At 53.9% G+C, this 26,601-nt stretch overlaps 2 protein-coding genes across 2 annotated transcripts; both read right to left on the reverse strand.

The window, feature by feature from the left end:
- Positions 1-920: 920 nt before the first annotated feature.
- MRS44_017384 (uncharacterized protein) lies at positions 921-2,708 on the reverse strand (the record flags this gene model as incomplete). Its single annotated transcript, XM_046274286.2, has 1 exon — positions 921-2,708. The coding sequence occupies one exon, from the start codon at positions 2,706-2,708 to the stop codon at positions 921-923; it is 1,788 nt and encodes a 595-aa protein (XP_046124939.2).
- An 888-nt stretch (positions 2,709-3,596) lies between these two features.
- On the reverse strand, positions 3,597-26,592 carry MRS44_017385 (uncharacterized protein; the record flags this gene model as incomplete). The annotated part of the gene is made up of 3 exons (XM_065617788.1): positions 3,597-6,650; positions 6,705-21,483; positions 21,530-26,592. 3 exons carry the CDS (start codon positions 26,590-26,592, stop codon positions 3,597-3,599), a joined length of 22,896 nt encoding a protein of 7,631 aa, XP_065473860.1.
- Between the last annotated feature and the right edge of the window lie 9 nt (positions 26,593-26,601).

The raw sequence follows: 26,601 nt of genomic DNA on the forward strand, positions 1-26,601 counted from the left end.
CAGCTCTACCAGACCAGACAGGAACATGTCGGTGCCATAGCGCGCTGGCGCCGACGATCCGAGTCCAGTCGGCACTCTCTCCCAGGCTCCGTTGGCGGCCGAAAGGGGGTTGCTTGCTTCCTGCACTTCGACACCCACGCACACGCCCTCGTCATACGATATGCCTCATTCGTCCTCGAGCTCAAACGAGGTCCCGCTGCCAACCAACGTAGGTACCTTGGGCACAGATTTTTTCCCCGAGCCGGACCCACACTCATCGCACAGACAACGGTGTGCCTCCTTGTTGCCTCTGCTGAAAAACCTTCAACCAACAGCTCTCGGTCAGTAAATCAACCATGACAATAAATTAAGGAAATGCATGTTGGTTTGACCGGTCTGATCACAAGCCCAAAATCACCTCGTTTAAAGTTTCCACGCCACTTCACCGCCGGTGTTGGGGCCCGGGTGTCGCTACGAGCCATCTTCGGTGCCTGGAGTGTGGGATGATTCCGTTGCGACCAAATGGCGACGGTTTGCGACCTTGGTTCCTTGCGACATGTAGTTGTTTATGCTAGTGACGTATTATCATGTAGACATGGTGGCTCAGTTCTACTCTAGCAGACGCTAAGATGACCGTATCGTGAGACTGTTCAGTGACACATAACGCTTATAGTTGGGGGGCTTGCTCATGAGGGACTGAATGAAGGCCCCTAATCTTATATAGCCCTTTCTACGAGTTGACATGCCTATATGGGAAAAACGACCTTATTTCTAGCTCGCCTAAATATAGACCTAGTAGCTACGGAAATTCAAGGTATAGGGTAATCCTGACTATATGATTCATCAATGCTGCGTATGACCTCCTTTAAAATCCCGATTTAATAATCGCAACAAATAAAACAATATTACTACATATATAATATGCTCATGCAATGATGCTTCTACCGCATACCCTTCAAATGGCTAGCTGCGATATAACCATGTGTCATCGCCGGTCCCAGTGTTGATCCCGCTCCCAGATACGTTCGTCCCATTATGCTCGCAGCTGTGTTGCCGATAGCATATAATCCAAAAATCACACGAGAATTCTTGCCCAACACGCGCTGGAACTCATCGGTCAGGAGTCCACCCTTTGTTCCCAAGTCTCCAGGCCAAATCTTGATGGCGTAGTACGGCGCCTTGGTGACGGGTGCGAGATTGGGATTGATTCCGGCGCTAGGATCACCAAAAAATTGATCATATTCGGAGTTCCCTTTGCCAAAGTCTCTGTCAATTCCCTCTCGAGACATGCGGTTGAATCTCTTGGTAGTCTTCGCCAGGCCTTCAGGGTCAACCCCGATTTGTCTCGCCAACTCGTCGATGGTCGCAGCGCAGAAGATCCTTCCACTGGCTAAGGCCTCTTTTGACGGCTTCATTCTGGCAAAAAGGCCACCAAGCATGTATTTGTTCCGGTGATTCGAGTCCATTATCATCCAAGCGGGGATGGCCTTGACCTTCTGGTTTCTAGTGTATTGATCATGACCAGCATCGGTATATGACTGAGCCTCGTTCATGAACCGAGAACCGGAAGAGTCCACAATGAAGCAATGGGGTCGCGCCCGCTCAAAAAGAGCAAAATTCGGCATACCAGTGACAGGGTCCATGATAGTTGGTCCCCACCAGGCGTCATCCATGAGAGCTGTTGCTGCACCGAGTCGCATGCCCTCTTGAATAGCATCGCCCATGTCTCCTTTGGGAGAGTTGGTCCACTCTGTGCTAACTGGCTGTGGCATAAACTGTTCTCGCATTGTCCGGTTGTGAGCAAATCCTCCAGCAGCAAGTATCACGCCCCGGGTCGCTCCGATGGTCATGAGGCCCTTGGAGGTTCTGATCTCCGCCCCTATTACCTCGCCCATTGGCCCCTGGACCAGTTTTGAGAGACTTGTTTTCAAGCGAATATCCCCCTCTCCTTTCCTTAAGTTGAGATAGAGAAGCTGTGCCACCAAGCCGCGTCCCATGCTTGTCAACCTCTGGCCAACAAGTGCTTTGGCGATGAGCGGAAGCATTTTCCGAGTTGCGTATACAAATGCGCCTATCGAAGACGTAAGGCGTGAGAATACCGCTGCATCATTCGTATAGATGGCTGCAGGAGTCCTGGAAGGCGGCAATTTCGACTCCCATGCTCCGAGCTTCTTGGCATTGAAAGCTTTGGACTCGATCGTTCTGCCACCGCCTTTACCCATTGCTCCCTCCATGGGTGGGTAATAGTCAGGGTATCCTTTGCTGAAATGAAAACGAAAGCCTTGCTGCTGGAGAAACTCGACCATCTTGGGTCCATAGGTGAGATAGGCTTGTCTCTTTGTCAGAGACGAAGCTGGCCCCACGTCACCTACGGCCTGCTCGAAGTATTTCAGGGCATCTTGTTCCGAGTCTTCAATACCAGCTGCCTTGGATACAGGGTTGCAGGGGATCCATAGTCCCCCGCCCGATATGACCGATGCACCGCCAATAGTCTCTTCTTTCTCAATGACGATGTTGCGCAAGCCGAGAGTAGTAGCTCGCAGGCTTGCCGTCAAGGCACCGGCTCCAGAGCCGACGATTAGCACATCAGTTTCCTCGTCAAAGAATGTCGGACGGGACTTGGGCGTGAGGTCCTTTGTGGTAGATAATAGTCGAGCATTTTGGCTGAGCACAGCCCGATGAACGTTGCGACAACTATATCGTAAGAGCGGTAAGCTACGAGACCCCATGGCCAAAGGTAGAAGATGCAGAAGAAGGATGGGTGTGTCGAAAATGAAAGTTGGACACGAAAAGAATCTTCGCATTCTCCAAAGGGCTTTCTAAGTAAAATACCATTCCCCTGTGGCTCTGCTTCTTGTTTCTAGTAGAGCCCTATTCTTCAATCCCCCGGATCTAACGGAGAGCCTACTCCAGCCAATCACGGCACTTTCGGAGTCAGCGTCCATGAGGCTGAGCGGGAACCGTGTTTTGGGACTCCGGATCGCGCGGACTCCGTGGGCTCCTTGCTGCGATTCGCGTCCGTATCTCGCCCGAGGGGGAGTCATTCTATTCGGCTTTTGCCTCCGCCCATTGTTGGGTTGACTCGGAAGTGAAGGAACATTTAGCTTCGGAAGGCGTACTCTGCCAAATTCCCGGCCCGTGAGACAACTATCAGAGTTGACAAGATTAACTGTCTTCTGGCTCGGCCTTCTGGCTCAGTTAACTCATTAAGGGCCGGGCCTCAACAACAACAAAGAACACATTGTTGACATGATTAAATTGATGAGAATTATATAAGGAGCAAGAGTTCAATCTAAAAGGCTTTCCCTCGAGGCTCGGAGAAGCCTCTTGGATATAACTGATTCCTGGAATTTTAACCGAAACCCGCGTGTTCCGCGTGTCGCGCGTGTTGCGTGGCAATCGTCCTAGCATCATTTTCCGGTAGACCTAAACACAAAACCACGATAGACTACAAGACAAGAGACTGTAATCAAGAGGAAGAAAATATATAATAAAAAGAGGTCTCGATAACCCGCATCATTGCAAATGAGAAGTCCTAGTGAACAAAAAGTGTGAGTTACAAAGAAAAAAAAGACAATGGACAAAACAAGAGATCCCCCATTCGATAAAAACCCGTCTCAAGAAATTCTAACAAAGGTGCCCAGGTTCTCCGAAAACCCTGTGATTCTGCTGCAGAGGGAGTCAAACATTTCCTCTGCCAAGGCCGCGTCTACAGCTCCGTCTCGAGAATAAAGCAAGCAGACCTCTGTGCTGTTCGTGTCTTGCGGCGTAGTAACGACGCTGAAATCAGCCGTATCTTCTTGTGAGGCAATTGCACCAACTTGGTACGTGTTCCCCCCGATTTCCAGAGCACCTGTCTGAGGCATGCTTTGGTGTTGGACAACAGTGGAAAAGCCGTTTGCTCCGTCATGATCCCAGTCGGTGCACTTGTCAATGATCTCCCTGAAGCCGAGTGATTCGTACGGCATGTTGTCCACCTGCTGTTTCTGGATGTGTTGAAGAAGATCCAGTACGGTCCAAGAAGGTTGGTGACAAACGCGTACAGGGACCACATTCAAGCAAGGGCCAACGATAGCTTCAATGCCGGGCACGCTGCTTACGTTGCGTCCGCTGATGAGGTGGCCAAAGACAACATCGGTCTTGCCCGTGACCTTTGCCAACACTGTTGACCAGGCGGCCTTGACGACAGTAGCGGTGGTGACGTTGAAAGACGCGAGCGAGGGTGTGGAAACAACCCTTTTCAAGACTTGTGTAGGAGTAGTGTGCAGAGATGTTTTTTGTCGTTGGATAACATGTGTCGGAGTGGAATTCTTCAAGAGAGCTTTCCAGTACGCGTAGTGGCCTGGATTGATCTTGCCCAAGGCCCCGCGGATGTAGGTTGCATACGAAAGTGTGGGAAAGATAGGTTCTCCCTCATAGCAAGCCTTCAATGCTTCAAGAATGGCTGGGAAGCAGACGCCGTCATATTGCGCATGAGATATCCTGATGAAAATCCGGTGTCGTACCGAAGATTTGAGTCGCGCCACGACGAATCGGAGGGCAGACTGTTCAGGGCGCGGAACTTCGTCCCGATGGCTGGATTCAAGTTCCGATGTGAATAGCTCGATATTGTCGACGTCGTGGACAGTTAGCTGGGGTTGGACGTGACGAAGGATAACCTGCAAGTATCTCTCCTGGTGGGGGACGAAGACGGTGCGCAACACGTCGTAACAGGTCACGACGTTTGTGATGCTTTCTCTCAGTAGTCCAACGTCAAGCGGCCCTGAAGAATCCAAGTAGAAGTAATTGAGCATCCATCGCGAGTCCAGTAGGCTACCCGCGATGACCTGGGTCTGAAAGTCGGTTGTTGGGAGGACGTCTATGATGCTGGCTCGGGACACACCTGCAACAGTGCAGACATGATCTCGGACGAATTGCTCAGCGTCCTCTTGGCCAAGCATGGAGAAGGGTTGGTAGATTTGTTCAGCATCGGTTGGTCCCTCGTTCTTGGAGTCTGAGAGGTACGACTTGTCATTGCTTGACGCCGCGTCGTAATCCTTGTATGATCGATCCAGGAGACAATTGAGCATCGACCCAAAGTTGGGATTGTTGAAAATGTCGGCCACGGTGAGTGGTAGTTCTAGCTCTCTAGCATTGCCCACCATTGACATGGCGATAATAGAGTCACCTCCGAGTCCGAAAAAGCTGTCATCATATGAGATTTCAGCACTTCCAAGACCCAAAGAGTCTCTCCACAATGCCAACAGCTTGTGGTGAACATGATCCCGGTCACGGATAGAGGGATGAGAGGGGTTGGGTGACGAGAAAACTTCTGCACTGAGATCTGTCGAAGATTCGCTGCTTGTCGAGTTGTGGATTATGGCTTCGCATTTGGAATCGTCATGTTGAAATGCCCAGTGGTCAACCTCATGTGTGTGCGTGTGCCCACTGATAGGTAGCTGCGAACTCTTGAAGAGCCGCAAATGGGACAGATCCCTCTCATGGTGATCGATGAAATCACTCAGCAAGTCGGACATTGTGATGGCAAGGTCCTCGGCTTGCGAATCTGAAAGAACGTTCGTCCAGTAGCGGAAGACAATGCCTTCATCGCCGCGAGTGGTATTGGCATTGAGGGTAACGGCATATTCGCTTGGATCAAAGGCCTCGACGGGCTCGTATGTGAGTGCGTTGAGATCTGAGCCACTCGGTGAACCGGCGTTTTGGATGGATATGGCAGTGTTGAAAAAGCCTCGTTTCCCTTGTCCCAGAGCATGGCTGAGGCGAGCTAGAGAAAAGTGCTGGTGCGGTAGACTAGCCATGTAATCTTCTTGAGCTTCGAGGAACAGTCTCTTAAGCAGCATCCCCGGAGCAAACTGAAAGCGGAACACCAGCATATTGATGAGAGGACCAACAATGTCATCAACGCCATCAATAGGGGCATCACGTCCTGAGGCGAGAAGCCCGCAGCTGACATCCACAGATTTGGTGTAGGCCCGAAGTATCAGAGCCCATGCAGCTATGATCATGTTCGAGAGCGTCACTCCGTTCTCACGGCCAAGGGATTGCAGCTCGGAAAATCGATCAAACTTGACCGCGACAGAGCCCAGGCTGCGGACAGCTGTGATGTCAGGATTGATTGTTGGAAAGCCGGTGAATTGCGCTCCGGAGAGGTAGTTGCTCCAAAACCTGAGACTCGACTCAGTAGACTGGTTGGAGATGTACTGGATGTATTCCTTGTAGGAAGGGGCCTCGGTCGAAGGTAGGGTATTGGTGTACGCTGCTGATATGTCGCGCAGCATGACCGACGTCGAAGCACCGTCCGTGACAGCGTGGTTCATTTCGACTTTGATGAAGACTTTGCCCTGGGGTGTCTGACAGATGGTGATTTGGTAAGGATACATCGGGCCATCGTGCTTCTTGTTGGTCTTTTCGAGGGATCTGGCGTTCAATCTTGCCATGACGTCGATTTCCCGACACTGGATGGTGGTGATTCGGGATCCAGGAGCCTTCAGCACGACCTGGTCGAAGAAGCCACCACGGTAGACGCTGTCCACGAAGACAGTTCGAAGCGCAGGGTGGCGGTCAATGACTTGGTGACAAGCTTGGGACAACTTCGCGGTATCAATCGTCGAACCGCTGGGACAAGTTACTTCAAGGACAGCATGGAACAGATACTGCGATGGATCCAGGAGCTGACTGAGCAGTATGCCTGTCTGCATGGGCGAGCAGGGAAACATATCCTCTACCTCATCGAAGCGGACGTGAGCAGCAGGAAGAGACCTGGCCATGAGCTCCTTCAGCTCCGTGTAGCCGATGGGCATGAGAGGGAAGTCGCTCAGCGTGGGAGTAGGCGTGGCCTCGCTGAGCCTTCTTGCAGTGTCGATGAGTACCTCCTCACACTTGGACACCCATTTCTCGATGCGATCTTGGCGGAGCATGTGCTGGTTGTACATGAAGGTGAAGCTGACGCCTTGGTCAACAATAGATATGGAAACCTCGAACAAAGCTGTACGGTGCGTCTCGGGTGCAACGTCGGAAGTGACCGCTAATTCTTCCTCGGTCATGAATAAATCGGCCGAGCCAAAGAGAGAATTGCCCTGGCTTTGTTGTTGAGTACGGCCAAGGAAGTTTAGCAAGACCTCCACGGGCTCATGGTTGCTGCGATGGGGCTTTCCTGACTCGGTCAGGTAGCAGCGGGCAAAGTACGGACGACCGTTGCTTGGGATGCTGCGACGCACGTCTTTGACCTTGCGAACACAGTCGATGATATCCTCGGGGTCGAGATTGTGTCGAGACACATGAACGGGACAGAGTGAGGTGAACCATCCGACGGTCTGGGAAAGGTCGATGGTATCGTCCCAAGGCTCACGGCCGTGACCTTCGTTGAACAGGGTCGGAAGCTCTCGCTCTTCAAAGGTTTGCCCGAATGATTTGAGCAGAGCCGAGATGAACAGATCAAGAGGTTCTGTCTTGAGTGCCGTGTGCGAGTCTCTCAGTACCAAAGATGTGATATCAGCATCTGACAGGACAAAGGATTTCTGGATAACATCCCCGTAGGTGTTGGAGGTGTTTGACATGCCCCAGAAGTCCAAATCAGCAGGCTGCACAGGGAATGGCAGCAAGCTGTCTCCATGTCTCTCGAGAGATTTAGCATGTTCAGCCTGCGCTGCATGCCATTTCCGGAACGAGAAGGGTTTGGGGAGAACTGGAGAGGTAGTTGAGAGGAATGTCTCGAGGTCCTGGATGAGATTGATCCAGGAAACGATATCGACTACCAGATGGTGAGCCACGAGCGAAACCACTTGAGAGCCATCTGGCTGCTCAAAGAGATCTACGACGAAAACCGGACCGGAAATGTGAACATCCCTTTGGCTAGCGACGATGGACGAAATCATGTCAGTCCTCGCAACGGACTTGTGGGAGCGGAATCTGTAGGAAGTTGCAATATCCGATTCAATGTGCTGGGTCCACGGTCCATCGGGAGATCTCTTGAAGCGCGCGCGAAGCATTGGGTGTCGGTGCACGAGTGCGTCAGCAGCCTGCTTGAATCGGGTTTCATCGACGAGGTCTCTGATCGACAAGAGTTGGCTTTGGTTAAAGCGGTCTCCGAGGTCCTTGTCGGAGCTGTTGTTGAAGAAGAATTGCTGGATTGGCGACAACTCAAATGCTTCATCGGTTTCCTCTTCATATTCGGGGGCGTCATTCCGTGTTTGTTGGTCTTCCGTCTCGATGAGAGTGGCTAACTCACTGATAGACTTGGCCTTCATGATTTGCTGCATGGATAATCTCAAGGATTGGTCCCGGCAGCGAGTGGTGATCTGAATAGCCATGATGGAATCTCCACCGAGGCTGATAAGGGAGCGGTTCATGGGCATGGCCTCGTCAGCAATGTTGAGGACTGACGCCCAGATACGTCTGAGTTGACGTCCAACGGACGTTATTTCGGAGTCCACAACGTCTTCACTGCATTCTGAACTGAGCGCCATGCTACACGTCTCCGAATCCATGTTGACGAGCCATGCCTGAGCACTGGCCCTATCAAGCTTGCCAGACAGTAAGAGGGGAATAGCTTCAACCACGAACCAAACTGATGGTATCATGTAAGGTGGGAGACTGTCGGATAGATGGTTTTGAAATGCGGAGATCTGTGCTCTAGCGTGTTCCACCATGTAAGCAGACACAGGAACAAGCTCTGATGATTCAAGGCATGACTTGTCGGACACAAGTTGTTCGAGTGAAACGATCGCCACCAGACGACCCTTGAGGACCCCAGACTTGGGTAGAGAGACGAGGGCATGGCGAATGCGCGAGTCAGACTCTAGACGAGCTTCAATCTCGCCGAGTTCCATGCGCTGGCCATTGAGTTTGACCTGGTGATCCTTCCGGCCCATATAAACCAATGTTCCATCAGGACAATACTTGACCAGGTCACCCGTCTTGTAGAGACGCAGCGATCGCGGATGATGCCCCTCGCTAATGAAGTTGTGCATCCACACAGGGTTTTCGACAAACGACTCAGCCGTCCTTGTGCTGTCGTTCAAGTAACCACGCGACACGATAGGACCGCTGATGAGCAGTTCACCCACACAGCCCACCGGGACGAGGCAGTTGTGGTCTCTGGGGTCGACAACCCACGTGTGGCCGCCGGACATGGCGCGGCCGATGTGTGTGTGGTCCCTGCTGACGGAGACGTCGGCGTTGGCAACGGCAAAAATCGTACACTCGGCTGGCCCGTAGCCATTCATCAGCTCGACTTTGTCTGCCCAGGTGCTAATGGTCTCGGGAGTCATCGCTTCTCCACCGCAGACGAGGGTTGACAGTGTCTTGAACTTGGAGGGATCTTGAATGTTGGCGACCGAGGGCGTCAAGAAGGCCCAAGTGGCTCCGAGGGTGTTCATGGCACCCGGAAGGTCTGTCAGCCTCATCTCCTCGCTGGGAATGCAGAGACAAGCACCGCTAGTCAGGGCGCCAAACGTCTCTCCCATTGCAATGTCGAACGCATAAGATGTAAAGTGGAAGACACTCGACGTTGGGGTAAGATTCATGCGTTGCATGAAAGCGTTGGCGCTCGCACAAAATGAGCCATGGTCAATCACAATGCCCTTTGGCTTTCCAGTGCTGCCGGAGGTGTAAATGACGAATGCGGCATCTCGACTGGTAACGGTTGGCAGGTCTTGCGGGGACGACAGCTCGACAGTGAACAAGTCGGCGTTGACCAGAACGACAGATTCAACGAGGCCATTGAAACGGTCTTGATACTGTGGTGAGCACAGAGCAAGACGGGCCGCACAGTCGCGGGTGATTTCTGCGTGGCGAGCCGGGGGATGCGCAGGGTCTAGCCCAACGATAGCACCACCAGCGAGTATCACAGCAAGCATGGCGACCGTCGTCCAGAGAGACTTGTCCATACAGCATGGAACCAGCGTTTCAGCTCGTACTCCCTTCTGTACGAGTAGCTTGGCGAGGCGGACGGCGTACTGTGAGACGGCATCGTAGCTGAGATGGCCGTCCCAAGCACGGATGATGGTGGCATCGGGCTGCATCGTGGCTGACTGCCAGAACAAGCTGGGAATGGTTTCTTCGACAGGCTCAGGAGTTGGGCGGTTCCACTCATTGATCATCTGAACATCTTCTTGGCTGTAGAGTCGAAGCTCCATGACCTTGCGGGTAGGCTCTCGCGACAGACGGATGAGTTGTTCCACTAGGGATTCGAATTGATGGGCGATTCGCTCTGCTTGCCAGCTTGTCACAACAGCCTCATCATGGTGAATCACCAAGACCAGGTTGTGAGCCTCGATAAAACATTCGACGACCAGCGGGTACGTGAAGAAGCTTGTCTGCTCCATGTCGCCTTCCAGTGGCTGCAACAAGTCCTGTTGGCTTGTTGTTTCGTCGGTAGATTGGATGACCAGCAAGTTCCTGAAGACGCAGGCAACTGCCATGGCGCCCCCAAGGCGCTTGATGTGTTGGAGACCAGCATGCTGATGAGGGATGACCTCGATTGCCTGCTCATGGAGCGTCCTCAGAAAGTCACCAACAGTAGCGGCTCGATCGATCTGAACCCTTGAAGGTATGGTGGTCAAGGTTGGGCCCATGATATCTTCCACACGGTCAAGAGCAACATCACGTCCCGACAAGGTCTCGCCAAAGACGACGTCATCTGAACCGGTTTGAGACCCCAGGACAAGAGCCCATGCTGCTCGAACGATTGTTGGAATCGTTACGTCAACACCAAGACCCTCTCTCTTGTACTGAATCGTATGCTTCCGCGATGCGGTAGATGGTTCAATGCCTGTCGTAGAGGACATGGTTGGGAAATGAGATGCAGCAGAAGCGCCTTGCAGCCTAGCCTTCCAGAACTCATCCGAGGCTTGTACGTTGATGTCGGCCAAGTACTTGACAAAGTTGGCAAAGGGAACAGCCGGACCGATGCTTTCAGCATCATCTCCGTAGTAACATTGCGAAACCAACTTGAGCAAAGAAGGCATACTCCAGGCATCGTATAGCGCATGATGGACGGTCCACACAAAGTAGTGGGAGTCAGAATCAGCCGGGCTGACAGTTGCGTACCGGGCTAGGACACCGCCGTTGTGTTCTGGAACCGATCGGGTCTTGCCAATGGCAGATTCAAGGCTACTGTAGTGGTCCCACTCGATTTCATGAGGCTCCAAGACAACTTGGTAGGACTTGAGGGATTGGGTGTTGACGATTCGCGATCTCAGGATATCGACTTGGTCAACAGTCTTTTGCCATGCGAGCTTGAGACGGTCAACGTCGATACTGGGAGGCAGCTCAAAGACATTTTTGGCGACGTATGCGCCTGGCTGCTGAATAGATGAAGCCACAAGACCCTCTTGAAGGGAGCTGCACGGGTACACATCCTGGATCTGGCTCCTCTGGATGCTACAGCGTTCTGCGAGCTCGTCGAGGAGAGCAGAGGAAGACGCAACGTCTCGCAGCAGCGACAGACGCTTCACTACAGTGATGGGGGCGTCATTGGCGCGCTTGCATGATGTTGCCATGTGTGACAAGACGGGATTCTTGAAGATGTTCATGACTGTGAGTACGACATCCTCCATCCTGGCGGCGGCGACAAGCTTCATGGCGCCAACGGAATCACCGCCGAGTCTGAAGAAGTTGTCGTCTCTGCTGATTCTGTCGGAATTGATGCTCAAAATTTTGCCCCAGACTTTCTGCAGTTTGCGCTGCATCGATGTGACAGGAGCTCGTTCTTGCCTGACCCCGGCGAGCTTGTAGGGGGCCATCTGCATAGGCGATATAGACTGAACAATGGCCTTGAGCTTACTGCGATCCAGCTTGCCGGCCAAGGTCCACGGCATCTTCACCACTGGGATATAAGCCGTTGGCACCATGTGTGATGGCAGAGCACTTCCAAGTGCCTTCTTGAGTGTCTGGCCAAGTTTGGCGCAAGCACTTGACATGGGCAGGAGAATTGCTTCCGTCTCTAGAGACGTTGCATCCTCGACCTCTTCGTCGCCGCTTGTGAAGAACACAGCCAATACCTTGGTTGATGTCTGGCTCTGGGGAACCACCAAGTCCACGGCTGACTGAACATGGGTTGGCAAGTTGGCCTTGACGTGATGTTCGATCTCGCCGAGCTCAATACGTTGTCCGTTGAGCTTGATCTGAGTGTCTTTGCGTGCTCTATAGCTTAGAGAGCCATCCGAGTTGTACGCGACTAGATCACCAGTCTTGTACATGGCATATGTTCGGTCACCAGCGAGCTTGATGCCTGTGCGCCATGGCGGATGCTCGATGAATGCATCTCTCGTCTTAGTTTCGTTGCCCAGGTAGCCTCTTGCCACAATGGGCCCTTCAATTGCAAGTTCCCCAGGGCTGCCTATAGGCATGAGACGGTTGTGATTGCGCGGATCGACAACCCAGCAGCGACACCCGACAGCATGCCCGATCGTGGCAGGCTCCCAATCCAGGACGTTGCCGTCATAGTCAACTTTAGTGCTTGTTGTAGCTATGACGGATGTCTCGCTAGGTCCATAGGCGTTGACAAGAGCCGCGTGGTTTGCCCACTTGGTGATGTGGTCACTCGGCATCGCCTCACCACCTGTAACGAGGACTTTGAGGGTAGGCACGCTGTCCGGTCGGAGAACGCTTGCCACGGATGGTGTGAGCAGGGTCCAGTTGACGTTCAACTTGGTGATGACAGCGGCTAGGTCGTTCATGCGCTCCTGCTCGCTGGGGATGCAGATGCAACCACCTACTATCAAGGTGGACAGCATCTCCATGACGCTGGCATCGAACGTGTGCGACGCGAACTGTAGGACACGAGAGGACGAGGTCATCTTGATAGCCTTGGCATGCGCCGTGGCTCCAGTGGTAAAGGCTCCGTGCTCGATGATCGTGCCCTTAGGCAAACCCGTAGTACCGGAGGTGAAGATGATGTAGGCCGGATTGTTGGGTGTGACCTGGATTCGAAGCGAGCCAGCTGGCACATCAGGTAGCAGCGATATCGTCTCTGGGCCGACAGCAAAAGTCGGGATACCCAGACCCCCAAACTTGTGTGTCAAGGAAGGTGAGCAGAGAATCAGCTCAGCATCGACGTTGTGGACGAGGAAGTTGACACGCTCAGGTGGGTGGGTAGGGTCCAGGGGGACAAAAGCACCGCCGGCCTTGAGAACTGCCATTGTGGCGACGACTGTCCATGCTGATTTTTCGAAGCAAAGGGGGACGTATCTCTCGGGCCTGACCCCAAGAGATACCAAGTGCGAAGCGAGCTTTGTAGCTAGCGCATCAAGTTCGAGGTAGGTAAAGCTTGCATCCCATGCCTGGATAGCCGGCGTCTCGCTGGGTCGTTCTTGGGCGTTGTGCTCGAAGACGTGATGCACGCACTTGTCCAAGAACTCAGGCTCGGCATTGTTCCACGACGCCAGCTGCTGCGAACAGTGGTTGCTGAGCGTATTGAGTTGTCCTATCGGCACATCCAAGTCGCACGTCACAATTGAAGTCAGAATCTGGTCAAATGTGGAGGCAATGTTCCTGGCATGTGAATCGGAAATCTTGTCTGTCCAGTAACACAGCTGCAGTTCCACGTTTGAATCCCAAACTTCGACGTTGACGGTCATGTCATACTCGCTAGGATCTTGGGCGTCACTGACGTCGAACGAGATAGGACCCGTAGCCATGGACTTGGAGACGGACCTTCTCTGGAACGAGTAGGCAGTGTTGAACAGAGGTTCATTGGATATGCCCATTGCGTGTTGCAAGTCAGCAAGCGAGACATGCTCATGGTTCATCGCTGCTGCAAAGTCTTCCTGGACAGTCTTGATGGCATCGCCGAGACTAGTAGAGGGGTCAAGGCGCACTCGGCACACGAACATGTTGATGAAGACGCCGACTGCCTCGTCAATGTCGCAGACGGGGATGTCCCGCCCAGCGACCAAGCACCCATACCCTACGTCATCAAGGCCCGTGTATGCCTGAAGCACCAGTGCCCAGGCTAGCTGCAGTATGTTGGATAGCGTGACGCCTCTCTCGATGCAGGATGCCTGAAGATCGGCTGCATGGGAGATGCCCCAGTCGAGCGCTCGCAGAACCTTGGGCTCCGTGGCTCCATCAGTCAGGGACGGCAAATGACAAGGATCAAATCCGGTCAGGTAGTCCCTCCAGTAATCCACGTTGCGAGAGCTCCGGCTTCGCTGCAAGTAAGCAACGTAGTCGCTGTAGACAGAAAGAGTGGTTGCGGCCAAGGCACCCTCGTACGCCAAAGCCAGGTCGCGGAACAGAATTGGCATCGAAGTTCCATCGGCGATAGCATGGCTCATCTCCAGCACGCAGAGGACCGTTCCTTTTGAAGTCTTTGAAATGTTGAGACGGTGAGGTGGCTGGCTGGTGGGAAGACCCAGCCGTGAACGTTGATCAAGTGTTTCAGCTTGCTCATTGTCGGAGCATTCGAAGATGGACAGGTTGGGAAGATGCTTTCTGAGAACAACTTGATCCATTGCACCCTCCTGTAGCAAGTTGTCCACAAACACGGTTCGAAGAGTGGAATGCCGCTGTACAACATGTCCCCATGCATCTGCTAGGCGTTGCACGTCTACGCCATGGCCCGGTTGCGCGCAATTCACCGAAAACGTGATCGAGTACGAATAGTATTCGGGGTCCCTTATCTGGGCGAAGAGAATGCCCTGCTGAGCTGGAGAGCATGGGTATGCAGCTTCGACATCGCCAAGATGGGCAATGCCCAGTTCTGTGAGCCTTCCTTCGATCCGGGAGCGACCCCCGAAAGCCAAGGGAAGCAGCGACAGGTCGGCAGTTGGCTGTTCACGTCTGACCTGGGACAGCTGTTGAACAGCCTTATGGATGCAGTCCTTGCAAGCCCCGATCCAGTCTCGGATACATGATTGGCGATCCATGTGGCGATTGAGTGAGAAGCTGAAGCTCAATCTACTGCCAGAGAAGAAGGCTGAGATCTCAATGAGTGCGAGGCGTGGGACATGAGCCCCAATGTCGGTTTGCGAACTCACAGAGTCCAACATGCCCCCGTCAAGCGACTTGAACAGTGACTCTTCAGTCCCAACCTGCTGTGTCTGGCCAAGGAAGTTGAAGGCCACTTCCACAGGCCACTCCCGGGTATGCGCCTGGCTTTCCGGAGATAGCATGTTGTGAGCAAAGTAAGGACGGCCCTTGCCGGGGAGCTTTCGCCTAAAGTCCCTTACCCAGCGCATAATATCAAGAAAATCTGGCTCAGGAGGCACGGACTCGGGGAGGTAGACGGGGCAAAGGGTGGTAAACCATCCAACGGTGCGTGATAGGTCCAGCTTGTCATTCAAAGGCTCTCTGCCATGACCCTCGTTGAATATTGATGGAACTGAAGGGCGGTCTGGGAAGATCTGGCGGAAAGACGCCAATAGCGAGGCTAGCAAGACATCGACAACGTCGGTTTGGAGGGCGTCGTGGCAAGGACCCAAGAGTTGAAGTGAGTCGCCGACGGCAATCTCCATGGTTTCGGTGATTGAGTCGCCATGAAGGTTCGGTACGCCTTGCATTCCCCAGTACGAGAGATCTTGATGAGGTATCGGGATATCATGGAATACACTCTGTAGTGTCATTCCTTGAGCTTGCTCGCTTTGGAGATGGCTCCAAGTCTGGAATGAGAGTGGCTTGGCAGGGTTGTAGGTGGCTGGTGACAAAAGTCCCTCCAGATCTTGCAGAATGATATTCCAGGAAACCACGTCGACAACGAGGTGGTGAGCGACAAATGAAACCGCTTGGTTGTCGGTTCCCTCTACCTCAAAAATATCGGCGGCGAAGAGAGGTCCCTCGACAATGTCCAGACATTTCTGGCTCTCTTCGATCAATGCAGAGAGACGACCTTGGTCAACGTTCGCATGTGATCGGAGGGTGTACGAGCCAGTGACGTTGTCGGTTATGCGCTGAGACCAGGTGCCATTGTCTTGTGAGAACCGAGCACGCAGCATGCTATGTGTCTTGACGATGGTGTCCAACGCTGTTGACAGCTCTCGGGAAGTGATGGTTCGTCTAGTTCTTAAAAGCATGCTCTGGTTGAAATGAGTAGACTCAGTACCCATACACTCAAAGTACACTTTCTGAATGGGCGACAAGTCAAAAGACTCATTCTCCCGCTCCTGGTCATGCACAACGTCCTTGACGGTGGTGACATGGGATGCAAGCTCGACGATGGACTTGCTCTGCATGATTTGGCCAACTGAGATACTCATGTTGAAAGACCGACAGACGGCCATCAACTGCATTGCGGAGATGGAGTCGCCTCCCAGATGGAGGAACGACTGCTTGAATGGCACCATGTCCACCTCGAGGTTAAGAACCTTAGCCCAGGCAGCCCTAAGCTTTACCTCAACCTCTGATGCTTCTCTGCCTAAAGCAGATGCCTTTTCCTGTGCGTTGAAAACCAGCTGGTGTTGCTCGTGAGTCATCTTCTCGACCCAGTCCACAGCGCGCCTGCGATCAAGCTTGCCGGACGGGAGGAGACAGATGCGGTTCACGACGATCCACGAGGATGGAATCATCCAAGCCGCCAGGTGTCTTGCTAGACGCTCGCGGATACCTGTTAAATGCAGGAAAGCATACTGTCCGACGATCTGCATGTCTTCATCTCCCACCATCTCTTGTTTAGTGCCGGCAAGTGACTGCAGAGACAGGATGGCGACTAGGCGCCCCTTGAAGTGGCCAGATGATGGAACAGCCGCCAGGCCATACTGGATGGCAGGGTCTGCGCTGAGGTGGTGCTCAACTTCAGACAATTCGAGCCTCTGACCGTTGACCTTGACTTGGTTGTCCTTGCGGCCTTGGAAGAGAATACATCCATCCTCGTCGAGTTTGACGAGATCTCCAGTCTTGTAAAACCTGCGTTCAGGGCCTGGAGGTGCACTAGGGAATTTGCAGCACCACCTTGGGTTGGTGATAAAGGATTCCGCACTCTTCTGGGGGTTCTTGAGGTAGCCCTGAGCGAGGATTGGGCCCTCTACCATGAGCTCACCAACTGCGCCGATAGGGACCAGTCTGTCATGGTTGGTCGCATCGACGATCCAGCAAAGACCTCCCACCGCACGCCCGATATTAGAAGGGCCAGATGAAAGCGTGACGGCCGGGTTGACGGCAGCAACGACAGAAGTCTCACTAGGCCCGTAGGCGTTCATCAACTGAACAGATGACGCCCAGGAAGAGATGTGAGCAGACGACATGGCCTCACCGCCCAAGACTAGTGTCCTGAGCTCAGGGACGAGGGACGGTTGAATCAGCTGAGCGACTGAGGGCGTCAATAAAGCCCAATTGACGTGCATACGGCCGATGGCCCCCGCAATATCACACATGCGTTCCTCGTCACTTAGCACACAGACCGTGCCGCCATGGATAAGAGTCGTCAACATCTCCATAATGCTAGCGTCGAAAGTGTACGAAGCAAATTGCAAAACTCGAGATGACTCGTCCATGCCCATGGCAAGACCATGCGCAGTCGCACCAGTGCAAAAGGCCGAGTGGCCTACAATGGTTCCCTTGGGCTTCCCAGTTGTGCCAGAAGTAAAGATGACATAGGCCGAGCTATTGGTAGACACGGAAACAGCCGACTGTTGGCGCGGTGGGATGCCATGAACAAAGGCCCGTGAGACCTGGACTGCCTTTGTTCCGAGATTCTCCAGGCGCTCAGCGTACTGGGGGGAGCAGAGGACAACGGTAGCATCAACATCAGCAAGGATGTCGTTGATTCGGGCATCTGGATGTGCCGGGTCCAGTGGGACAAACGCAGCACCCGATTTTAGAATGGCCAAGATGGAGACGACGACAAGGGACGATTTCTCCATGCAGAATGGAACAATGGAATTCACACCAACGCCGTTCTCGACCAAGACACACGCAAGGCTGGTAGATTGAGAGTCCAGTTCTGCATATGTGAGCGTTTGGTCCCATGCGTGAATGGCCGGCTTGTCTTGGGCTTGGGCATTACCCTGATCCTGAATGACATGGTGTATGAGTCGGTCCACGAGTGGTGTTGTTGCACGGTTCATATCTTGCAGTGTCTGAAGGTCATTGGGGGTCAAAATGGACAGGTCTTCCACCTTTTGGCTCATCAGTTCAGAAGATGAGACGGATTGCAACATCAAGGCGAACTGGTCCATGACGCGTTGCATCTGCGATGCTGAGATGACGTCCGGGTCAAAATGGACAACAGTCTCAAGCTCGCCATCTCCAATGTGGCACGAGAGCATGAGGGGGTATGAGTAGAAGTTGGTGCCAGCCATCTCGTTGGTCTGCTCGTCCCAGAAGGAATCGGTTGACTCTCGCGACCCATGATTGATGGCCACGAGGTTCTGCGCGCCACATGCAAGGGCCGTGTCGGCGTTGATGCGCCTGATATACTGAATGCCGGTATGTTGGTGCATTCTCACCGCTGCTGACTGAGCTTGAACGTAACCGAGAAGCTCAGCAACGGTTGTCGACGGTTCTAGCACCATGCGCATCGGTACAGTCGCCAACGTCACCCCCACCATTTCCTCGATCCCGGGGACAGGGGCATCACGTCCCGTGAGGGTTTCCCAGAAGACAACGTCGTCTGTGGCCGAGTAGATGGAAACCGTCAGAGCCCAAGCTGCGCGGATCCTCGTGGCAGTAGTAATCTCGGATCCAGACTGTCGGATCAGGTCTGCCTTGTGAATCATCAGACTGCTAGCGCTTGCCTTGTAATCAGGGCTGGGTAGACGTGGGAAGTGCTGGGCTGAGACGTTAGATAGATGGGACTTCCAGAACTCGGTTGCTTGATCCAAGTCAATATCGGCAAGATACCGGATGAAGTTGGAATACGAGGGGCCGCTGAGCTGTGCCGGGCTTGGAGGAGCCTCCTGATAGCATCGCTTGATCTTGTCCAGGATCAGAGGTAGACACCAACCGTCGTAGAGCGCATGATGAATAGTCCAGACAAAAAAGACTCCGGTAGAACCATCGGCAACGAGGTTGTAGTTGGTCAATCTCCCACCGTTGTGGAGTGGAATCTGGCGCCGAGACTGTTCCGCATCGGACAAGCTGGAAATCGTAGACCATTGGGGGGCATCCTCGGACAACACAGCCTGCACAGATCCGGTATCCTCGGTATGGACGATTCTTGTTCGTAGTGTGGGCTCAGCTTGGACAACGAGATGACAAGCCCTCTTGAACCTGGCGGTATCTATGTTGTCTGGGAGGCGATAGACGAGCTGGGCAACATATGCCCCAGGGTCTCTAGTTGAGAGCGCCATAAGACCCTCTTGTGTTGCGGTACAAGGGTAAATGTCCTGAACGGCATCGACGTTGATGCGAGCAAAGGCTGCAACCTCTCGCTGCAACACATCCACCGAGGTCACGTTGGGTAACAACGAGAACGGCCGAACGGCCGTGACCGTGGCCTTGGACATGGGGAATGCCGAGTTGGCCATATCCAGCAAGGTCGCCTTCTGGAAGATGCTAGCCACAGTCAAGTTGATATCAGACTGCCGTGCGAGCGTCACAAGTCTCATCGCGTTGATCGAGTCGCCTCCAAGCCTGAAGAAATGATCTTCGACGCCGATGGACGCCACGTCAATGTTAAGCACATGAGCCCACATGCCGGCCAATTGCTTCTCTGCTTCGCTCGATGGGGCCCTACCAGACTTGGAGGCGAGCTTGTAGGAGCTCATCAGCGATGTCGGCACCGCCTGTGCCAATAGCCGGAGGCTGCGCCGGTCCAACTTCCCAGACGGAGTGAGTGGCATCTTGCGGATGGGCAGCCACATGGATGGAACCATGTAAGCGGGAACGACGATAGACAGATGACCCTCTAAGGCTTTGGCGCGAGCCCTAAATGCATCGTCTAAGTCTAGTATGATGCTTTCGTCGCTGCTATCGGGGAGAGAGACATCTGCATCGGCACAGATGAAACAGGCCAGAGACTTTCTGCCCTCAGACACAATGAGCTCCACAGCAGACAACCAGTTCTCAGGGAGGTTCCTTTCAACGTGATGCTCAATCTCTCCAAGCTCGATGCGCTGGCCGTTAAGCTTGACCTGGGTATCTTTTCGCCCAAAGTACGTAAGAGTACCGTCCGAGTTATAACATACCAGGTCGCCGGTCTTGTAAAGCTTGCGGTCCGAGTCGACGCCTTGAAGTATCCCTTCCACACAGACAGGTGGAGGAATAAAGGATTGTGCCATCCTCTCGGGCAGGTTCAGGTAGCCTCGAGAGACGATAGGGCCGTCTATGAGAAGCTCACCTACACAGCCTATGGGAACCAGAGAGTTGTGGTCGCTAGCATCGACAACCCAAGCGACACTGCCGATGGCGCGGCCGATGTTTGTGGCTCTACCTGGCTTGGCAATATCGCCACTGTAGGTCGAGTTGACGGAGCATTCTGAAGGTCCGTAGCAACATTGTAGAGACACAAAGTCGCGCCAGATGTCAACGCACTTGGCAGTCACAGCTTCACCGCCCAACGCCAACGTCTTCAAGGTCCGGACGTCGGACGGGTGGAGAAAGCAAGCGACGGTAGGGGTGATATCAGCCAAAGTGACTTCGTAGCGGTTGATGGCACCGGCCAAATCATTCAGCCTCTCGTAGTCCGAAGGTACGCATACACAGCCTCCACGGGTAAGTGTAGTGAATATCTCGGCAAGACTGTTGTCAAAGGTGTGAGAGGCAAACTGCAGCACCCTTGAGTCTTGCTCATAACCCAGCCTGGGGCCCGAGTATGCAGCATTGGTGGCAATCCCCCTATGCTCCAACACCACGCCCTTGGGTCTGCCGGTACTACCGGAGGTGTAAATGACGAAACAGGCGTTGTGGGATGTGACTTGGGGAAGGAAAAGGTCCTCCTGTGTCATGGGGATGGCCTGGAGCAGCTGGGCGTCTACAGCTACTGTTGTCTTGACCATGATACTGATCCTGGACACCACGGAAGGGGACACGAGAGCAACAGACGCGCCTGTGTCCTCGGCACGAAGTCGCAACGCAGTATCCGGATGCGCTGAATCCAGAGGCACGCATACACCACCAACCTTCAAGATGGCCAGCATGGCCACTATGGCGAAAGCAGACTTATCGAAACAGACGAGCACAAAGTCTTCCACGCCGACACCCAAGGAGATTATGTGATGGGAAAGCTTGGTAGAGGCGTCATCAAGCTCAGCATAGGTGAAATCCATGTCCCACGAAGCAATCGCGGGAGCGTCAGGGCGCGACATTGCCTGCTGCTTGAACAAGTCGTGAAGGCAGCTTTCAACGGCTTCGGGCATCAGCTTGTTCCACTCGCAGAGTTGCTGGCGGTGCCAGGGACCGATGTGATCGAGCTGCGCAACAGGGCGGTTGCAGTGACGAACCACATTGCTGAGCGCCTTGGTGAAAGTGCTGGCAACATTCGCGGCCTGTCCGTCTGACAAGGTATCCGACCAGTACATCAGGTCAATGGCCATGTCGTCCTCGCCTGCCTCGATGTTGACAGACACGTTGTACTCATCGGGATCATACGTAGGGCGACATTCCTCGAATACAAGGTCCGGGGGGGTTCTGCAGGGTAGGAAGCAGCTTTCTGTACGACACAGCTGTGTTGAACAGAGCGACGTCGGAGAGCTGCAGTGCGTGCTGGACTTCGGCCAAGGGAGTGTGCCGGTAATCCAGGCTATCCAGGTAGTCTCTCTGCACGAGGCTCATGACGTCCCCCAAAGTGGTAGACGCACCAACGTTGACGCGGCACGGCACAATGTTGATGACGGGTCCCACAACGTCACAGATGCCCTGGATCTGCAAGTCACGGGCAGACGTGAGGTAACCGAAGCAGACCTCTGCCGAGGCGGTATAAAGACTCAGCGTCAATGCCCAGGCAGCGTAAATAGCGTTGACAATGGTGACTCCCCGATCGTCACACAAGCTCTGCAGCTCCGCCAACTCGCTAAACTTGACCCTGAGGTATCTCAAGTCCTTTGATTCGGCAACATTACCGTCGTCGAGAACTGGAAAGTGGCACGGCTCAACACCCGCCAAGTACGACTTCCAGTAGTCGATGCCGGGCTGAATGGCCTGGCCTTGGAGATGTTTGATGTAGTTGCGGTAGAGCGGACCTTCACCGGATCCACAGCTCCCCTCGTATGCCATGGCGAGGTCCCGGAAGAGAATTGACAAAGAGGTACCATCCATGATGACGTGGCTGATGTCAAGTCTGCAAAAGACTTCACCACCTTTGGTTGTGCAAACCTCAAAGTGATGCAACAGTTGAGAGTTGTCTTTTTGGTGCAGAGGCGGGGCGCTCAGAGCAGCCAGTGCGTCCTCTTTTGTATCTTTCTCTGACACAATGAGCGGAAAGTCGACCTCCTTGAGAACTACCTGATCGTAGAGGGAGTCCTGCCGAGCCACGCTCTCAACGAAGATGGTCCTGAGCATGGGGTGATACTCAATCATGCGTTTCCAAGCATTGGCAAGTTTGGTCACGTCCACGGGCAGACCGCTTCTGCTCTTGACCTCGTGGAGCGTGTAAGCGGCGTAAAAGGCGCTGTTCTTTGTTGTGCTGATCAAGAGTCCTGATTGCATAGGAGAGCAAGGGTAGGCATCTTCGACTAGATCCATGGATCCAACTCCAGCCTCCGGGAGCTTTTCTTCCTTCAGTAGCCGAAGGCGGTCGTAGGTCAGGGAGAGAAGTGGGAAGTCGCTCAGCGTCGGCTCAGGGGGCATGACGCTCAGAGATTCAATCAGGGTGCCGAGACTCTGTTGGCAAGAAGCAATCCACTGGCGGATCTCAGGCTGGTGGTTCATGTTTTGATTGAAGACAAACGAGAACCGAAGAGAGCCCTTGATGATGACAGCAGAAACCTCAAAAAGGGAAATGCAAGTTGTTAGCGGACCAACGTCTGCACCGTCGGTGGCACCCTTGACCTCGCCAGCGATGTCCCTCACAGGGGTAAAGAGAGCACCCTCACGCTCCAGTTGTTGATACTGGCCGAGGTAGTTGAAGGTAATTTCGAGCGGCCAGTGACGGGAAAAGGCGTCGTCGCCCGCTTTTGTCAGCCAGCGGCTCGCAAAGTAAGGCCTTCCACTGTCAGGAACTTTGCGCCGTCCATCTTTGACCAGCTTCGCCGTGTCAATGAGACTAGATTGCGCCTCCGCTCCAGCAAAGACCGGGTAAATAGTTGTGAACCATCCAACCACGTTGGACAGGTCGATGGAAGTGTCCCAGGGTTCACGGCCGTGTCCTTCGGCGAACACGGCCGGGATCGGGCGGTCCGTAAATGTCTGGCCAAAAGAGAAGATCATGGCTGCCAGGAGAACGTCGGGAATCTCGGTGCGCAACGACTCATGGCATTTGGACAGGAGAAGAGATGTTTGTCGAGATCCAATTTCGAAGCCTTCATGGGCCATCTGCCCGTAGACGTTGGGCGTGTCCACCATTCCCCAATACTCGGCGTTCCCGTCAGGGATGCCGTGGATTGGCAGAACTTGCTCCGGCGTCTGGGTCTCGGCATGCTCCAACTGCATCTTGCACCAGACCTGGAAAGGCAGCGGGCGATCTGTACCAGGGACCACCTCAGGCCGTAGCAGCAGCTCTTCTAGCTCCTGGAGAATGATCCTCCAGGAGACAAGGTCAATGACCAGATGATGCGCGACCACGAACAAGAGCTCTTCTTCCCCATTTATGTCAATAAGATCAGCAGCCAGGACCGGGCCATTAGTCACCTCAAGGCAAGTCTGGCTGTCGACGAGGGAGCGGCCAACTTCCTCATTCGAAGCCAGGGTTAGGGTACGCAACCGATACGAGGACGCAACGTCGTTAGTGACCCGTTGCTTCCATTCGCCAGCGGCGTCCTGGCTGAACCTAGCACGGAGCATCGAGTGTCTCCCTATAATTGTCTCCATGGCCTTGCGCATATCTGACTCAAGAATGCGCTGGCTTGTGCGGAGGAGAAAGCTCTGGTTGTAGTGACCTTGGGCGTGGTTGGGTCTAGCAAAGTAGAGCTTTTGTATGGGCGAGAGCTCGAACGGCTGTTCCAGAGTCTCCAGGTGGAACGATGGCCTATCGATATCCTTGACTTGCAGTGCCAGCGCTCTGATTGATTTGCAAGCAATGATTTGCGAGACGGTCAGGCCGAGGCCACGTTTCCTGCACTCGCTCATCACTTGCATCGCCGAGATGGAGTCTCCGCCAACGCTCAGGAAGGACTGTCCAAGGCCAAGCTGTTCCGCTTTGAGGTTCAGAACGTGCATCCATATCTTGTGTAGCTCCAACTCAGTCTTGCTAGAAAACTCGAGGTCGTCGGTGGCCCCGGTGGCCGTGACAGGGTTGAGTTGTCGGTACAGAGCCTCGTTCATGTCATCAACCCACTTCGCAGTCTGCTTGCGGTCAAGCTTTCCTGACTGAAGACGAGGGATGAACTCGACGGCGAGCCACATGGAAGGGATCATGTACGGTGGTAGCCTTTCAGCGAGAAGCTGCTTTGTCTCGGCGACTTTGGCTCGCGCAGTGTCCTCGAGTTGACCGTCAATCAACTTGTAGGCCTGGCCCTTGGGCACTAGGTCCTGGTTCAAAGCATCGCTGAGCTGAACAATGGCCAGGAGTCGGCCTTTGCAGAAACCTTCCTTGGCCAGGACGACCATGCCGTGCTTTATACTAGCACTGGCGTTGAGATGGTGCTCAATCTCACCCAGCTCTATGCGCTGTCCGTGAAACTTGATCTGAGAGCCTTTGCGTCCGGCGATGTGAAGGGTACCATCATGGTTGTACTTAACGAGATCGCCCGTCTTGTACATACGCCTATGGCCATTCTGCCGTGGTTGGTTGCGTGTCCACGCGGGATCAACAATAAAAGCCTCGCTCGTCTTCTCGGGCTCCTTGTAGTACTCCCGTGCAAGCGTGTGGCCTTCGATTACCAGCTCGCCCACCGCACCTAGGGCCATTAGTCGGTCGTGGTTGTACCGATCAACAACCCAGCAATGAACGCCGACCTGATGGCCGATATTCAACGGGTTCTTGCCTTTCCTCATGCCTCGGTGTACGTGCGAGACAACAGACGTCTCTGCAGGGCCATAGCAGTTGATGAGGTTGATGTGAGACCACGAGTCAATGACAGCTTGCGTCATGGCTTCACCGCCTGTAACAAGCGTGCAGAGGGACGGCACCTTGGCAGGGTCTATGAATTTGACAAAAGTTGGCGTCAACAGCGCCCAGTTGGCCCGGAGCTGCGTGATGGCTTCCTCGATGGCGTTTAGCCGGGCATCCTCGCTGGGTATGCAGACACAGCCACCCAGAACCAAGCACGTGAGGATCTCGGTGATGCTCACATCAAAAGTAGACGCGGCGAACTGTAGTGATCGCGTGTTGGAATCCATCATCATGGCAGGTCCATGAGCAAGGGCGCTCGACAAGAGGGCCCCATGCTGAATCAATGCACCCTTGGGCTCGCCCGTAGTGCCGCTTGTGAAAATCATGTAAGCGCCGTTGCTCCATGAGCCACAGTCGACCTCGCTGCCGTCGTGATCGGCCAGCTGCATGAATAGTTGGTCGTCGACGGGGATCAACTCGGCCGCCACACTCTCAAGCATGGCTTGGTGCTGGGGAGAACACAAGATAGTTTGGGCTTGCACCTTGTGTGCCAGGGACTGTAGGCGCGGTAATGGGTGTGTAGGATCAAGAGGCACGAAGATGCCGCCTGCCTTGAGCACAGCCAGCATTGCAACGACAGTCCACTTGGACTTGTCGAAGCAAATCGGCACAAAGATCTCGGGCCCTACGCCCGAGGCTTGTAAGCGACAAGCGAGGCGATCGGATAGAGATAGAAGTTGGGAGTATGTAAAGCTCCCGTCCCAAGCGCAAACCGCCTCTGCATCAGGTCGCAATGCACCATGCTTGGACACGGCTTGGTGTATGCACTCCTGGACATTGCTCTTTGGGTTGCTGTTCCACTCCAGGACTTGCCGCTCGTTTCGGTCACCAAACCAGTCGAGGTTTGATATGAGAGTCTCCGGGTGGTTGATCATTTCACTGACAATCTTGTCATAAGTGTTGCTGATGTTCGCCGCCTGTTCTCGGGTCATGAAGGCGGGGTCCCACGACAGGATGGTATCGAGAGTGGTAGGGTCCACGGACATGCGGATCTTGCACCATGAAACAGAATTCTGGCTCCTCGCTCGACTTTCATCATTATCATTGCTCGGCTTGCGGGCAAGGTTGCGGATGGAAAGTGTGGTGTTGAACAACGTTTGTGCCCTGGTCTCTGGTAGGAACAGCAGGGTGCAAAAGCCGCCGGCCAGGATGCTTTGAACACTCTGATTGGCGGGCACATTCAGTTGTGCAGTTGGCGTAACATCATGTCCACCTCCCGAGGTTGTGGTGATGCTATGGTCGCAATCAAAGCCATAATAGACAGTCTCAAGTCCGGTGAAACATCCGAGAAGAACTCCCCATGCTGTGCATAGAACACTGCACGTCTGAGGCAGATCCCCGGGTACACTGCATCCCAAACGACTGGTGAAACCCAGGGGATCGGACTCGTTCTTCTCACCCACGTCGAATGCCGGGAAGATGCTGGGCTCCAAATCTTGCATTGATCGACCAGACACCTGGATACAACCGCAAGCAGGTAGCTCCATTGTTTGGAATGTCTCGAAAGGGTTTGGCGATATTGTGTGCATATAGTGTGT

Source organism: Fusarium solani (assembly GCF_023522795.1).
Source record: "Fusarium solani strain SB1 chromosome Unknown bctg00000013, whole genome shotgun sequence".
Taxonomy (NCBI): Eukaryota; Fungi; Ascomycota; class Sordariomycetes; order Hypocreales; family Nectriaceae; genus Fusarium; species Fusarium solani.